The sequence below is a fragment of the Crocuta crocuta genome, unplaced genomic scaffold, assembly GCF_008692635.1.
Source record: "Crocuta crocuta isolate KB4526 unplaced genomic scaffold, BGI_CrCroc_1.0 scaffold29, whole genome shotgun sequence".
Classification (NCBI taxonomy): Eukaryota; Metazoa; Chordata; class Mammalia; order Carnivora; family Hyaenidae; genus Crocuta; species Crocuta crocuta.
In genome coordinates this window covers 2,758,129-2,772,937 of record NW_027533280.1, presented here as the reverse complement: position 1 = coordinate 2,772,937, position 14,809 = coordinate 2,758,129, and the positions used below count along the sequence as shown (strand labels likewise).

Sequence of the window (14,809 nt, the reverse complement as noted above, 5' to 3'; positions counted from 1 at the left end):
TCTGCGATTGGGCCGCGCGGGTGTCACTCAAGGGCACTGAGTCTAGAAAAGGAACCCGGCGGCAGGCAAAGCCCCCACATAACCGAGGGCTGTGGTGGGGGTTGTGTCGTGTGGCTGTCGTCCTCCCCCGCCCTGAGCCCATCAGCACACTTAGGGTTCTGCTAAGTCCATGTCTTCCGAGCCTCGTCCCCTTACCCCCTGCGACTGACGGCTCCCCACAGGCCCGCGACCACTCACCTGGCCGGGACTCCCACAGTGGATGTCAGGGTCAAGCGAGCGGCCTCTCGCGACCGTTAAACTCGAGGGAGCGTGCGCGCGCCCGTCGTCCGGCCTGTGATTGGTTGCTCTAAAAGGGGGCGGAGACGGTCGTACCGCAGCGCGCCCGTCAGCCGCCCCTTTCTCTACCCGCCCCTTGTGTCAAAGGGGGAGATCCGACGCTTGGGAAATAGAAGGGGGCGGAGCTTCTGCGAAGTTCTCCTGTCTGATTGGTTCTCTGGGAACCTACAGGTGCCACGCGAAAAATAGCCTCCGCTTCCCGCATGCGCAGTTGGTAAGAATGAGCCCAGGGCAAGTGAGCGATGCCATGGCAGGAGTACTGCGCGTGCGCAGACCCAGGAGCGCGATTGCGGTGCACCTTCTGCAGTGGTTCGGGTTACCCCAGAAAGTGACGGGGGGAAGCCACACCTGAAGCCAGGTAAGCGTCCGTGGAGCAGCCAGCCTCCTGTACGGTTGCCTGCGACTGTCAAGGACTCTGGAGAGAGGACTGGGAGCTGGGATTCCTGACTTTCCCACCTTGCGATCCTGATTCGTGCAACCAGTTGACCTGAGGCACTGCTGGCGGTGAGGTGCCCTGGTCCAGACACTGAGCTCAGTTTTCTCTGCACCCGGTTTGCCCTAAGCTGCTGGGGGTCTTTCCCCAGGCTCTTCGAGGACTGGGGTGGGGAGGGGAGGACAGCCCACCGCCTTGGAAAAAATATGTCCACCGAAGCCCGAGAAGAAATGGAAAGATCTTCATTTACTTGTTCAGCAGAGCTTTATAGAGCTCTTAGCACGCAGCAGGTGCTGTTTCAAACTGGCACATAGTGTCAGCATGGCTCTTGCCAGGCCTTTCAAGGAGCACAGAGAATCCGTGTTCCTCCCTGTGGGCCCCACCATTTCGTTCTCTGTTCACTTCACATTCTTTTTTTTTTTCTTTTTAATGTTTATTTATTTTTGAGAGAGCATGAGCAGGGGAGGAGCAGAGAGGGGGAGAGAGGATCCGAAGCTGGCTCCGAATCGTTAGCACAGAACTTTGAGATCAGGACCTGAGCCGAAGTCAGATGCTTAAGCTACTGAGCCACCCAGGTGCCCCTGTTCAGTTCACATTCATAAGTCTAGTTAACCTTTAAGGCCAGCTCTTAGATTTCCCTTTGGGTCCAAAGTAAAAGAACTTCCCTGGCCCGATCATGTAGCTGTGGCTGGGAAGCCAGGATGCACGAGAAATGTATTGGCAGGAATGACAGATCTTCGAGGCATTCCATCTCATTTAAGCCTCCTAACAACTCTGTCTCAAAAAGTAAAAATCCAGTCTGTATCCAAAACCCCATCTGTGTATGGAAGATTTCAAGCTTAAATAAACTTAATCCATAACCCACCCCATTGTGTTAATCCATCTGTGCTCATGTAATACCTAACCAAAATCAAAATCAGACTAATTCTAAGCACATGGCTCTGACTTCAGTGATTATATTGCAGGCCCACACACACAAAAAAATAAGAGTAAGTTTTATCACTAATTTCAGTTGGTCATAATTGTACATAATTTCATTTATTATTTGAGACATCGAAGAATCTTTTACACTCAGAGGAACTGAGAAGTGTGAATTACTGAGACATCTCCAGGCAAACTGAGTTGTGTTACCTTACAAGAAAAAATATTAACCCCAAAATTGAGTACTGGTGATTAGTTCCTAACCATGCAAGAGGTAGGAAGTGATCACTTTTGGCTGCAAAATCCAAAGGGTTCTGTTCAGTTTGAGGATGTAGGTTTTTGGTTGTTTTTGGCTATGTGGTCTTAGGTACCTTTTTATCTATTAATGTCCTAATAAGCCAGTGTATTCAGGAGCTACTATTCTGGTTAACCAAGTTATCTTGTTTATGTTTTGTTTGTTTAATTTTTTTAATGTTTATTTATTTTTGAGAGAGAACAGAGTGCAAGTGGCGGAGGGGCAGAGAGAAAGGGAAACAGGATCTGAAGCAGGCTCCAGGCTCTGAGCTGTCAGTACAGAGCCTGACACAGGGCTTGAACTCAGGAACCACAAAACCATGACGTGAGCTGAAGTCAGACTCCTAACTGAGCCACCCAGATGCCCGTTTTGTTGTTGTTGTGTTTTTTAATATTTACTTTTGAGAGAGAGAGATCCAGAATGTGATAGGGGAGGTACAGAGAGAGAGAGAGGAAAACACAGATCTGAAGCAGGCTCCAGGCTCTGAGCTGTCAGCACAGAGCCCAATGTGGGGCTCAAACCCATGAACTGCAAGATCATAACCTGAGCCGAAGTCAGATGCTTAACCGACTGAGCCACCCAGGCAGCCCCAAAAAAGGTAGTTTTTAAAGCCCATAGACATTATTTCTGAATATAGAAAACAGAAGTAGGAGGCTTCAGAAATTCCAGTAAATGTATAATAGCTTCACCTAATCTAAACTGACCTCCCATCCTGGAGATCTTGTACTACTTGTGTGCAAACTGACTCCACTATTTTATGGTCTTGATGATGGTATAATTACTATAGGACTTTATCATAACAAATTGCTCAAGTATCTCTTTGACCTTGAAGACTTCACACTGACAGCCTTTGAGCAGAGATCTTTCACATTGCTGTGGATAAGACTAGGCTGTACAGTCATAATGGCTGATAATGGCTTGTGGCATTTGGTGTCTGTTAACCCAGAGTTGCTACTCTTTATGTCCAAACAGTTTGTCATTTGGGGGGGGGCCAGGTCTCCACAGCAAAAAAAAAGAAAAAACAAAATATGAGGAACTTTAAAACTTTATATATTAAGCATGAAATCATCAGCTATATATTTAAGTTTTTGAGGGGCACCTGGGTAGCTCCGTCAATTGAGTGTCCAACCCCCGATTTCAGCCCAAGTCATGATCCCCGGGCTGTGGGATCGAGCCCCACTGTGGGCTCCGCACTGAGTGTGGAGGCTGCTTGGGATTCTCTCCCTCTGCCCCTTTCCCCCGCCAGCATACACTTTCTCTCTCTCAAATTAAAAAATATGTAAATTGTTTCATCTTTCTTGTCCTTCACGATTTTTCTTCCCATATCAGATAATCCCTAAGGATCTTCATGTTTAAACTAGGACTTGCTTGGGTGAAGGTGGTTTGTCTTTCAATGTGAGCCTGCTGTAAAGTCACACTGTATTCTCAGCATCATAATTATCTCCTTGGCACCTGATTTCATAGACTACAATTATGACCTCACCAGATAGCATGTCTTTGGTAATTTCATGATTTTCAAGTACTTCTTAAATTGGTCCATACAAAGTGAAATAATTTGCAAGTCATTATTCTAGATGCCTTTCCACTCTGATCCTGGCTAGCTCGGTCAGAAGAGCATATGACTCTCGGGATCTTGAGTCACGAGTTCAAGCCCCACACTGGGGGTAGAGATGACTTAAATTTAAAAAGAAAAAAAAGAGGAAGTGTCAAGAAGAGAAAGTTGAGGAAAATAAACTAACTAACACTGTTAAGGAGTTGGGGGAAAGAACAGATCTAGAGATGTTATGAAAGGTGAAGGGAAAAAGGATAAAAAGAAAGCTGTCGAAATGATAAGTTTAGTTTAAAAATGGAATACCTGGCACTCCTGGGTAGCTCAGTTGAGTGTCTGGCCAGCTCAGGGCATGATCTCAAGGTTCATGAGTTTGGTTCATGAGTTCGAGCCCCACATAGGGGCTGTTGGCAGGGAGCCTGCTTCAGATCCTTGTCCCCTTCTCTCTCTGCCCCTCCCCCATGTATGCACGCGCTCACACGCCCTCTCCCTCAAAAATAAACATTAAAATAATAATAATGGAATACCTAATGTTCTTCCAAGATAACTCCTCCTAAGTTAATCCCTTCTTTTCTTTATTCCTGCCAAATATGATAATGTATTTGAAAGTACCTTGAAAGCAATAAGTCCTAAACAAGTACAAGGTATCATTCATAATGATAGAGGTGTTGAGAATTTAAGAACATGTAGAGTGTTATTACTGCTGCTTTTTTATGTGTTTCTGTCATATTTTAACAGTTGGGGGGGGGCGCCTGGGTGGCTCAGCCAGTTAAGCGTCCAACTCTTGATTTTGGCTCAGGTCATGATCTCACAGGTTTGTGAGTTTGAGTCCCACATCGGGTTCTGTGCAGACAGTGCGGAACCTGCTTGGGATTCTGTCTCTCCCCCTCTCTGTCGGCTCCTCCCCTGCTCATTCTCTCTCTCTCTCTCAAAATAAATAAACTTGAAAAATTATAATTAAAAAAGCCAGTGCAGCTGATAAAATTATAAAGTTCCTGTTAGATCCATAAATAGAGGAAAATCACAGCAATGCACACAAATAGGACAGGTGTCATTCTCTGTGGATTCAGAGTTTTCTGTTAAAAAAAAAAAAAAAGGAATGGGATGTTAGTGTCTATGAATTAAAAGCTTTTCTCTTTATCTCCTTCATGAGTTGTCTCTTGAGCTCTGTTACATTGAGACCAGACCTCGCGCCGTCCCCAGCTGGGCATTTCCTGCTCAGTCTATTATGCTCATCTTAGTTGAGAAATAACCCTCTGCCAGCACTTCCTGTGAGTGAAAGGTGCTTTATCTTCAGAGCGAACCCCCAAGCCCAGGAAAGGACTTGGTCTCTTTCAGGCCTGAGCCACAGCCCCCAGCTGTTGCACTCTGGGAGGTGCTCCAGCCCCCGGAAGGCCTTCAGACAAGCCAAACGGGGATGAGCTGGATGGAGCCCTGGCTGCTTTTTTCTCACTCCCGTTTTCCGGGGCGCACCTAAGTGTACTAGGAAACGTGGATTATGATTAAGCATTTCTCAGAAAATCATCCTCTCCCTTAGCTTCTGGTGCCATCAGCTGGCCATTGTGTCCTTTCCGAGATTCACCACCGTACGCCAGCCTGTGCCAGGCACCGTGCACCGTGTCTGGTCCTTCGGCGTCAATCACGTCACTGTTTTGCAGCCTGTCACTGTTTCTCTTGCTGTGGAAGGGGAAACAGGACCATAACCAAGCAGGTAACCGGCACTCCAGAATATGGCCTCCGCTTCGTAAATATTAGAAGCATGAGAAACACCAGCTTTTGGAAGTGTCTGTCTGTCCCAGCAGGCGGAAACACTTGCTCGGTCCTGTGTCCTAGCACAATGCTTCTCAGACTTTGGGAGTGTGCCTCTGAGTCACCTGCGGATCTTCATGAAATGCAGGTTCTCAGTTAGGAAGTCTGGGGTAGGGCCTGACAGTCTCCGTTCCTAACAAGCTCCCAAGTGGCACTGTCGTTACTGCTCTGCAGACCATAACGAGCAAGATTCTGGAGCTACACTGTCTGACAGGGTAGATTTTGAAGACTTCATACAAATAATAAGATATCTCAATAATTTGCATATTGATTACATGTTGAAATAATATTTTGGTCATACTGGGTTAATATAGTAAGTAAAGTCTATTTTAATAAATATCTTTAAAATACATTAACATTAAACTATTTGTAAAAAAAATAAAAAATAAATTAAAAAAATAAACTTTGTAAAAAATTAATTAATTAATTAATAAAANGATATCTCAATAATTTGCATATTGATTACATGTTGAAATAATATTTTGGTCATACTGGGTTAATATAGTAAGTAAAGTCTATTTTAATAAATATCTTTAAAATACATTAACATTAAACTATTTATAAAAAAATAAAAAATAAATTAAAAAAATAAACTATTTGTAAAAAATTAATTAATTAATAAACTACATTAACATTAATTTCAGTTTTTTTACTGTTTTTATTTTATTTTTTTATGTATCTTTTTAATGCTTATTTATTTTCGACAGAGAGACAGAGCATGAGTGGGGGAGGGGCAGAGAGAGAAGGAGACAGAATCCAAAGCAGGCTCCAGGCTCTGAACTGTCAGCACAGAGCCCTATGTGGGACTCAAACCCACGAACCATGAGATTATGACCTGAGCCAAAGTCGGATGGCTTAACCAACTGAGCTACCCAGGCACCCCTGGGGTTTTTTTGTAAGATTTTATTTTTAAGTGATTTCTGCACCCAATGTGAGGCTTGAACTTCCGACCCCAAGATCAAGAAGTCACATGTTCCACAACTGAGCCAGCCAGGCACCCCTTTCTACTGTTTTTAAGGTGCTACTAGAAAATTTGGAATTTCACACGTGGCCTATGTTATGTTCATATCGGACAACACCAGTTAGAACACTAACGTAACAGAAACAACGTTATCGGTGTTCTTTTTCCGGATGACCCCATTTCTCAATCCCCTTTTTACCATTTCACATTCTCTATTTGTTCAAATCAATATTCATTCAGTTCTTTTGCTGTGAATGTTTTCTGTCCCCGCCATTACTCTCCTTCACACCTCCCTCATCTCCATCTTTTCCATCATCGTTCGGGGACTCCCATCCAGCATTGAGTCAGTCCTAAGAGCCGCCACCATACAGGCAGCAGCGCTGCTCAGAGCTTTTGACCATGACTCTCAAGAGTGGGGTTCCTGGAGGCAAGAGCCTCACCTGGGAGCTGGTTAGGAATGCAGAGGCTCGGGCCCCACCCGAAGCCTAGCGGGGCGGTATCCTACTTCCCAGGACTACCCAGGGCTCTGTCTTGGGAGGGCTTTAGCAGTCGTCTTTCCTAAGGCACCCCATCCCCATTCACCCCCACATCTGTTCCTTCGGTTGGCTTTGGTGAAGTTTCTCCGAGGTTGAGGTAACATGAAAGTTGTGGTTAAAGAAAAAATACTTTCTCTCTTTCTCTCTCTCTCTCTTTTCTCTCTCTCTCTCTCTCGGAAGAATAAACAATGAATTTTGGGCCAATGGCATCCAGAAGGTGAGTCCAGAGATTGAAATCCTATGACTTCCTGCAAACAGATTCAGATATCCCTCTCTGTCTCGGAGGCACAATGGGAAAGGCATCAGCGTCTCATCTTCGCCCATCTCGGGAGCATTAATGCTGCCAGTGAAGCGGGCCTCCCCTCGCCGCGTCTGGGCTTCCGTGTGGCTGGTTTGCTGCAGTCACAGGCCACGTTCCAGAGCCGACCGCACCACCCCCGCAGCTAGACGCCTTCCTAGGCGGGAATGGTGGCGGCTGGGTCCAGGTCAGGAAAGGAGGCACCGAACAGAATGCAGATTCCAAGTCCTGTAGTAAGCACTCCGGTGGGCTTGGGCGCAGCGCAGTCCGAGAACCACTGCTCTCTAGCATCTTCTCCATTCCGGGCTACAGCACATCTCATATTTTGGGGCATCTTAATTTCTCATTTATGCGACAGGCTCCCTGGGCTCCCTGAGGCCCACGCCGGGCGCCTAGTAGGTGTTGCAAATATGCACTGAACAGATTCACGTTCCCTTTTATAAAGTCCTCACGCCTGTTATCTCTGACTTGACCAAGTGGGAAGGGACTGGGACAGTGAGACAGGCTTTAAGCCAAACTGCATCAGCTGTTCGGGGCCGAAGCCGTCAGAGGAACGGAGGGCAGGCCGGGGTGGAGAGCCGGCCCTGAACGGAGGGCACGCTCGCGGACAGGGACTGGGGCGAGCCGACACACTCCCGGTTTCCCCTTACTAGCACTTCTTGTTACCACTTTTCCTTTTCTCCTTTTTAATGTCACGATGAGCTCTAATTGAAGCCGCTTGTATTGTTCCCCAAAGACTCTGAGTTGCTCAGCGGGTGTCACAAAAACTGAAACCCAATCCGAATTCTTCTCTGGGCTTTGGGGAAGTGGAACCATGGGTGAGTTTGTCATTTTTAGCAGTCACTGGAGTAGAGCCAACGCTCCAGGAGATACTAAAGTATTCAGAACCGTCCGATCGGCTGTTAGAATTAGCTGTTAAACAAAACAGCCAGTAACTGAACACCGGGGGCCCTCGTGAACTCCAGTCAGGCGGGAGACCTTCTAGTGTGTGTGTGGCTCTGAACTAGGACAGAAAGGTAGAGACTGGAAACACAGAAGGCCAGTGACAAAGCAGCTGATAAACGCACTCTCCTCTCCGCCCTTTGTCTGGGAGTCTCGCCTTGTCTCAGACTCCCTTCCTTTCTTTGTCCCTACACTCCATTCCAAGGCTGCCCTGCCCGGTCAGATTTACCAACCAGCGGAAGAGAAAGCCCAAGGGAGGCCCTGGGCTCGAATTCATGACGAATCTGATCCAGGGACTAGATGCTGTCTGGTACACAAAGGAATCTTGTTCTGTGGACTGAAAGCAGAAATAAGGGAAATGGGGATTTGGGGCATCGACTCCATCTCATTCACTCAGTTATAAGGGGGTGGATTCTTTGTTGCAGCGATTTCAGAGAAGTGCCTGAGTTTATGGGTTTATCGTTTTTCCGCTCCTGAGCAGACTTTGGAGAGATTTGACACACAATAAATAAACCCAGGTGTCGTCGTTTTTAAGTGACACTGGCACTGGCACCCTCTGTTTCAAAATCTAGCCCCTCGCAGCAGCCACAGCATCTTACCAACACCATGCTAATCCTCACCCCCCGGGACTGACCCACACGCTGAACGGCGTACTTTTCAGAAAGAAGTTACAAGTTTAGGGGCGCCTGGGTGGCTCCGTCGGTTAAGCGTCCGACTTCAGCTCAGGTCATGATCTCCCCATCTGTAGGTTCAAGCCCCGTGTCGGGCTCTGTGCTGACAGCTCAGAGCCTGGAACCTGCTTTAGATTCTATGTCTCCCTCTCTCTCTGCCCCTTCCCCAGCTCGTGCAGTCTCTCTCTCTCACTCTCTCAAAAATAAAAACATCTATTGAAAGGAAGGAAGAGAAGAAAGTTACGAGTTTAGACCATAACGTCAGTCATAGAATTGAAAATTGGCATTGGCATAAGGCTTGAAAAGTAGATTTCATTGTTATTGTTTTCCATAGAGAGAGATGAATACTTACTGTTACTCTAGAGATGGCCAGTGTCATCTCAGGGCCAGCTGAACGCATTACTCAGATAGGTACACGTACATATTTACAAGCAGCAATGCCCAGCACTATGTGTCTGCATTGAGCTTCCTCAAAGCTTGTTAGAGACCCGCGTGGGCTCAGTGGAAGTCAGCAGCCAGACCTGCCAGGGCAGAAGGTAAGTGAGCTGAGAGCAAACCTGTGGAAAGTATTTGGTGCAGGTTAAGCTACTTTTGGCTTAGGCATACTCTACCTCCTACCTGTGTTAGAGACCGGGGGCCATCAGCTTGAATTTACAGGGTTTCAAGTGGTAAAAGTAGCTATTTCAAGTCTGAAAGGAAGCAGTTGTTAAAAAGGGCAGTTCATCACGTTTTAGCGCTTACACCGTCTTGGATCAAGAAGCATCAAGTTCATAGTTCCCATAATCCACCTGAGTGACACGAATTTTGCTACAAATTTCCTGCCTCCAAAGGTGTTCACCGACAGCTCTTTCCAGGATTTTTTTTTCCTCTGATCTTTATGCCTGTGCCCGATGGGTGGAGAAGGGCTTATTCACCCATTTTCCAGAGAAGAAGACGGGCCTCATTTACCCACCTTTGAAAGGAGCTTACGTCTTTCCGCTCGATCTGCCCTCTTCCCTGGAGGAAAGCAAAGGCCCGCGGGTCCACCACGTCCTGGGAGCTCTGACCGTCCGCACTGTTACTTGTCAGCGAGATGCTTCCGCCCTCTGCTACGTCTCAAGCAGCTATTTCAATTCGATGGTTAAATACTGCTTTCCTGGGGCGCGTGGGGGGGGCTCAGTAGGTTAAGCGTCTGACTTCAGCTCAGGTCATGATCTCACAACTCATGAGTTCGGGCTCTGTGCTGACAGCTGAGAGCCTGGAACCTGTTTCCGATTCTGTGTCTCCCTTTCTCTCTCTGCCCCTCCCCTGCTCAGCTCGTACTCTGTCTCTCTCTCTCTCTCTCTCTCTCAGAAATAAATAAGCGTTTAAAAAAAAGGTCCTAATAAATGAATACTGCTTTCTTTTTTTAGCATCTTCTGACTAGACTCTAAGCTCCATGAAGACAGAGGCTCGCTCTTTTCCACCTCGCACCACTCACTACACCCCATGTGGCATTTTGAACCTAACCTTACCAAAAATCCGTTGGTGTGATGGCTCTAGTGAAGAGAGCCACTTGGATCACATTGTTGGCAGTGCATCTGAGGGAACAGATGTTCCTATTCAAACCCATGAAACTGGAAACATTAAAAAACAACAATCATGACATTGATTGATAGTGATATTTACCATGTCAGACTGTTTAAGCTCAGCTATAAAATAGACTCGCATACTGTCGTCTTTACATTTTAATTCCAAAGATTCTCAAATGTCGAAATCATGTCGCTTGACTCAGATCCTAATTCCTGCTTGATGCCCTGTGTCATACCTCCTTATCGAATTACGGCCCCGTTCTGTTGCATGTCACACTCAAAACCTCTCCTTCCTGAGAAAACGGCACCTCTGGGTGCTTCAAAGACATTTTGAGTCCGTCATAAAATATTTATCAGCTGGGAGGGTGTGTGCTGCTAAGATCACAGGAGATGAATACAAGGCGATGCGTCGCTCGACGTCCTATCTTTGCCCATTTCCTAAATACCCTCGGTGACGGATGGGTGGCCGTCGTCTGAACTGGTTTATAAAAGGTTGTCCTAAAGCCCAAAGTGTCATCTTGAGAGCAGACACATCTTCCTGAAAGGCTGTCTTTTTTCCTCCAACTCAGGTCCTGAGCACGCAGAGCCGTTCTCCATGAGTTCCTCGGGTTTCTTGCGCTGGTCCGCACCGCTGGCCAGAATGTGCACAGCGCCATGGGGGCTGCGGCTTCGGGAGAAGCCAGCGCTGTTAGCCCCGGGGGCGGCAGTCACTGCGGTCCAGATGGCAGGCAAGAGGGACCGCCCCGCCCCGCTGCCTCCCCTGGATGAGAGTGACCTTGAAGAGCAGTTCGTGAAAGGGCACGGTCCGGGAGGCCAGGCAACCAACAAAACCAGCAACTGTGTGGTGCTGAAGCACATCCCCTCGGGCATCGTTGTCAAGGTAGAGGAGGAAGCCCTCTGGGGGTCTCTGGGTTTCGGGGGGCTCTAGTGGTGGCGGCGGTCGGCCGACATGCATTCTCCTTGCCGCCCAGGCAGCGGTGGGCACTGCAGATCCCGGCTCCGGCCCTGGGGCAGAGCCTCAGAAGCCTCCTGCCGGGGTCCTCTGACACCAGGGGACGCCTGCTGGCCTGGCACCCAGCGGGCAGCGCATCCTTGCCAAACCACAGGGTGCACACAGCTGGCAGAGCTGCCGCGGGCTCCGGTCCCCGAGCAGCACGCTGGCCCAGGGTGCAGCCAGCCATCCCAGCCCCTGGTGACCTGGCCGTGTCCCTCTGTCCCCTCTTGGGTAAATGTCAGTGACACCATGGGGCACCTTGGTGGCTCAGTCGGTTAAACAGCTGACTTCGACTTAGGTCATGATCTCATGGCTCATGAGTTCAAGCCCCACATCAGGCTCTTGACAGCTCGGAGCCTGGAGCCTGCTTCAGATTCTGTGTCTCCCTCTCTTCTCTGCTCCTCCCCTGATCACGCTGTCTCTCAAAAATAAATGTTAAAAAAATTTTAAAAAACGTCAGTGACACCTGCCCTTCTGAGAGTGAGGTAACAGAGGCACCTCTCTAGCCCTCAAGTCACATACAAGACGGCCGGCTGCCTGTAGGAGTCTTCCTTTTTTGTATGAAAACCAGTCTCTGATCAGAGCATCACCAGGTCTCGGCACATTTCGAAGCCCTAGGAAATACGGAAATGCTTTTCCCCGCTCTCCTGGTTTGTTAGTAGTGGGCCCGCTGCCCTCTGAGTGGGCAGAGGGCCCGAGTGGCAGCAGGGCCAGGGGAGCAGAGGAGATGGAAATGCAGGGTTCCTCGGGCCGGATACTGACGGCGGAGGCTGTCGGCACATCCGCACGGGGGGTGGCGCTGCGCAACTGTGCGCCGTCAGCCTTTGTCCTCAGGAGCCCTCCCGCCCCACCTTTTCCGTGGTACAAATGTGGAATCGGGCACAGAGAGGTTAAGTAACTTGCCCAAGATCCTACAGCCACAGGCATCGACCCAGGGCAAGCCCAGAGTCTGGCTCCTAACAGCTGCTCTTCACCGCCAAGGTTTTGAGCCGAGAAGCCTATCAACTAAAACCTCATTCGCTTTTCTTTTTCTCTCCATCGCTTTTTTCCTCCTTGAGAAAAAGTGTCCATTCCTGAGCAACAAATAATATTCTGAAGCCTGACGTGATTTCTGTTAAACTATTTTATAACCTTACTGCAGACTTGCCTTTAGTAGTATGCTTTCGCTCTGATTTCGCAGACTTCTTTATCAGGTAGCTTTGCAAGGCACTCACCCTTAATAACTCAGGTATGACATAATCAATGTTATGGCTGACTAACAATGAAGATGCTATCTCCCTCCTTGAGATATTTATAAATGTTTTAAGTTAGTTTATTTTCAGAGAGAGAACACAAGCAGGAGAGGGAGGGAGAGAGAGAGAATCCCAGACTCCGCACATCAGCGCAGAGCCCAATGCGGGGCTCAAACTCACAAACCACAAGATCATGACCTGAGCTGAAGTCAGGCGCGTAACTGACTGAGCCCCCCAGGCGCCCCCAGATTTTTACATTTATAAATGATGCAGAGCATTTGTTCCCTGGCCACAACTAGACACAGCAATTGATGTTTTCAAAACTATTTGGGGACTGTACATTATTGCTGTCATTGCTTCCAAACAAAGCAATGCCCTTAATTATAAAATAATCACAGAGAAAGCCACATCATACACTCGCTGGGGGCGGGGCAGGGCGAGGGCTGAGCAGAGCAGAGCCAGAAGGGCACATGGTCTTTGTTCTGTCACAGACTCCATGGGATTCTTGACCAGTGGCCTTGCCTCTTGGCCTGTCCCCATCTGTAAAGTGACCAGGTTGAGTGCCATGGTTTCTGAGGTCCCGTCCACAACGAACTGTCTCACGTTATAATTTCCTGTCTCCTGCAGTGCCACCAGACAAGATCAGTGGATCAGAACAGAAAGCTGGCCCGGAAAATCCTACAGCAGAAAGTGGATATTTTCTACAATGGTGAAAACAGTCTTGTTTACAAAGAAAAACGGGAGGCAGAGAAGAAAAAGCAAGAGAGGAAAAAAAGAGCAAAGGAAACCCTAGAAAAAAAGAAACTCCTGAAAGAACTGTGGGAATCAAGTAAAAACGTCCACTGAGATTCAGAAATCCTTTTTTGTTTGTTTTGAACTAATATCTACACCCAGTGTGGGGCTTGAACTCATGATGCTAAGATCAAGTCTCTCCACCGACTGAGCCAGCCAGGCGCCCCTGAAAGAACAGCAGATCCTGACTAAAGAACCTGCCAGATGTGTCCAGGGAACAATGGTGGGGCGTTTTTTAAAGTTTTATTTATTTTGAGAGAGAGAGAGCAGGAGGGGAGCAGAGAGAGAGGGAGAAAATCCTAAGGAGGCTCCACACCGTCAGCCCAGAGTCCGATGCGGGGCTTGAACTCATGAACCGTGAGATATGACTTGAGCTGAAATCAGGAGTTCAACACTCAACCAACTGAGCCACCTAGGTGCCCTTATAGATGCATATTAAAAAAAGTTTAGGGGCTCCTGGGTGGCTCAGTTGGTTAAGCGTCTGACTTCAGCTCAGGTCATGATCTCGCGGTTCACGGATTCAAACCCCACATTAGGCTCTGTGCTGACAGTTCAGAGCCCAGAGCCTGGTTCAGATTCGNCACCTGACTCTTGGTTTCAGCTCAGGTCATGATCTCACGGTTCATGGGTTCAAGCCCCACGTTGGGCTCAGTGCTGACAGTGAAGAGCCTGCTTGGGATTTTTCTCTCTCCCTCTCTCTCTGCCCTCCCCTGCCCCCCACTCTCTCTCAAAATAAATAAACTTAAAAAAATACTATTAAAAATTAATAAAAGTTTATTCATTTATTCAGAGAGAGAACGTAAGTAGGGGAGGGATGTTGGGTGGCTGGCGGTAATTAGACGGATGTCACCATATTTTTTTAAGCTACACATTTGTGTGATTGTATCTTCTTTTATTATCAAAAAAGCAAAACTTGTTTGGAAACATTAATAAGGAAGGTCTGGTTGGGGGGGGGAACTGTGGAGCTGAGTCAAACATTAATGGCATTTAGTGCCACCTCATCCGCTGGGAGGTCATTGTTTGGTGACACTTGATGTCACTTAGCTTAATGTTATGCTAAGAGAATAAGAAAACGTGGAGAAATATATACAAGTCAGTAAGTTACTTGCCTGTTTACCCCATTAACTTAATAGACTGCATGTTGTCAAATATCCTTTCTGAAGTGAAAATACACAACTGAGGTGCCTGGCTGGCCCAGTCAGAAGAGCACGCGGCTCCTGATCCTTAGGGTTGTGAGTCTGAGCCCCACGTGGGGCATAGAGCTTACTTAAAAAAAAAAAAATACACCCAACATTTCCTCTATGTTGGTTTATATGTAGATTTACAAGCTGGAGGTCCAGATCCTAATTTGCAAATTTGTGCAACACCGATCACTCAGGCTGGACCTGACCCTACAACTGTTTGGGGGTTTTAGGTTTTAGGGTAATAGCTTGGCTTGTCAGAACACATCTGGAGTTCACCCATAAAACAAGTAGGGGAAAAAACCATGA

The 14,809-nt window shown here is 47.6% G+C and overlaps 2 protein-coding genes across 5 annotated transcripts in view; one reads left to right on the top strand and one right to left on the bottom strand.

Annotated features, from left to right (window-relative positions):
• MPHOSPH9 (M-phase phosphoprotein 9) overlaps positions 1 to 395 on the bottom strand; it is a 59,244-nt gene extending 58,849 nt beyond the window's left edge. For 2 of the 4 annotated variants that reach the window (XM_077747921.1, XM_077747920.1), the window contains exon 1: positions 238 to 391. The gene's annotated coding sequence lies outside the window, so the exon portion shown is untranslated. Of the gene's footprint in view, positions 1 to 237 lie in introns of all 4 variants that reach the window. The other 2 variants (XM_077747923.1, XM_077747919.1) reach the window with 2 other exon arrangements.
• Positions 396 to 439: 44 nt separating this feature from the next.
• MTRFR (mitochondrial translation release factor in rescue) lies at positions 440 to 13,375 on the top strand. Its single transcript, XM_077747924.1, has 3 exons — positions 440 to 694; positions 10,871 to 11,181; positions 13,155 to 13,375. Exons 2-3 carry the CDS (start codon positions 10,897 to 10,899, stop codon positions 13,371 to 13,373), a joined length of 504 nt encoding a protein of 167 aa, XP_077604050.1. The 5' UTR covers positions 440 to 694; positions 10,871 to 10,896; the 3' UTR covers positions 13,374 to 13,375.
• The last annotated feature ends 1,434 nt before the right edge of the window (positions 13,376 to 14,809 follow it).

What these genes read in the sequence shown, in the direction of transcription:
- MTRFR (XM_077747924.1), top strand. Translation starts at nt 10,897, where the DNA reads ATGAGTTCCTCGGGTTTCTTGCGCTGGTCCGCACCGCTGGCCAGAATG. An exon ending in CCTCGGGCATCGTTGTCAAG is followed by an intron (nt 11,182 to 13,154) that starts GTAGAGGAGGAA and finishes TGTCTCCTGCAG; the next exon opens with TGCCACCAGACAAGATCAGT.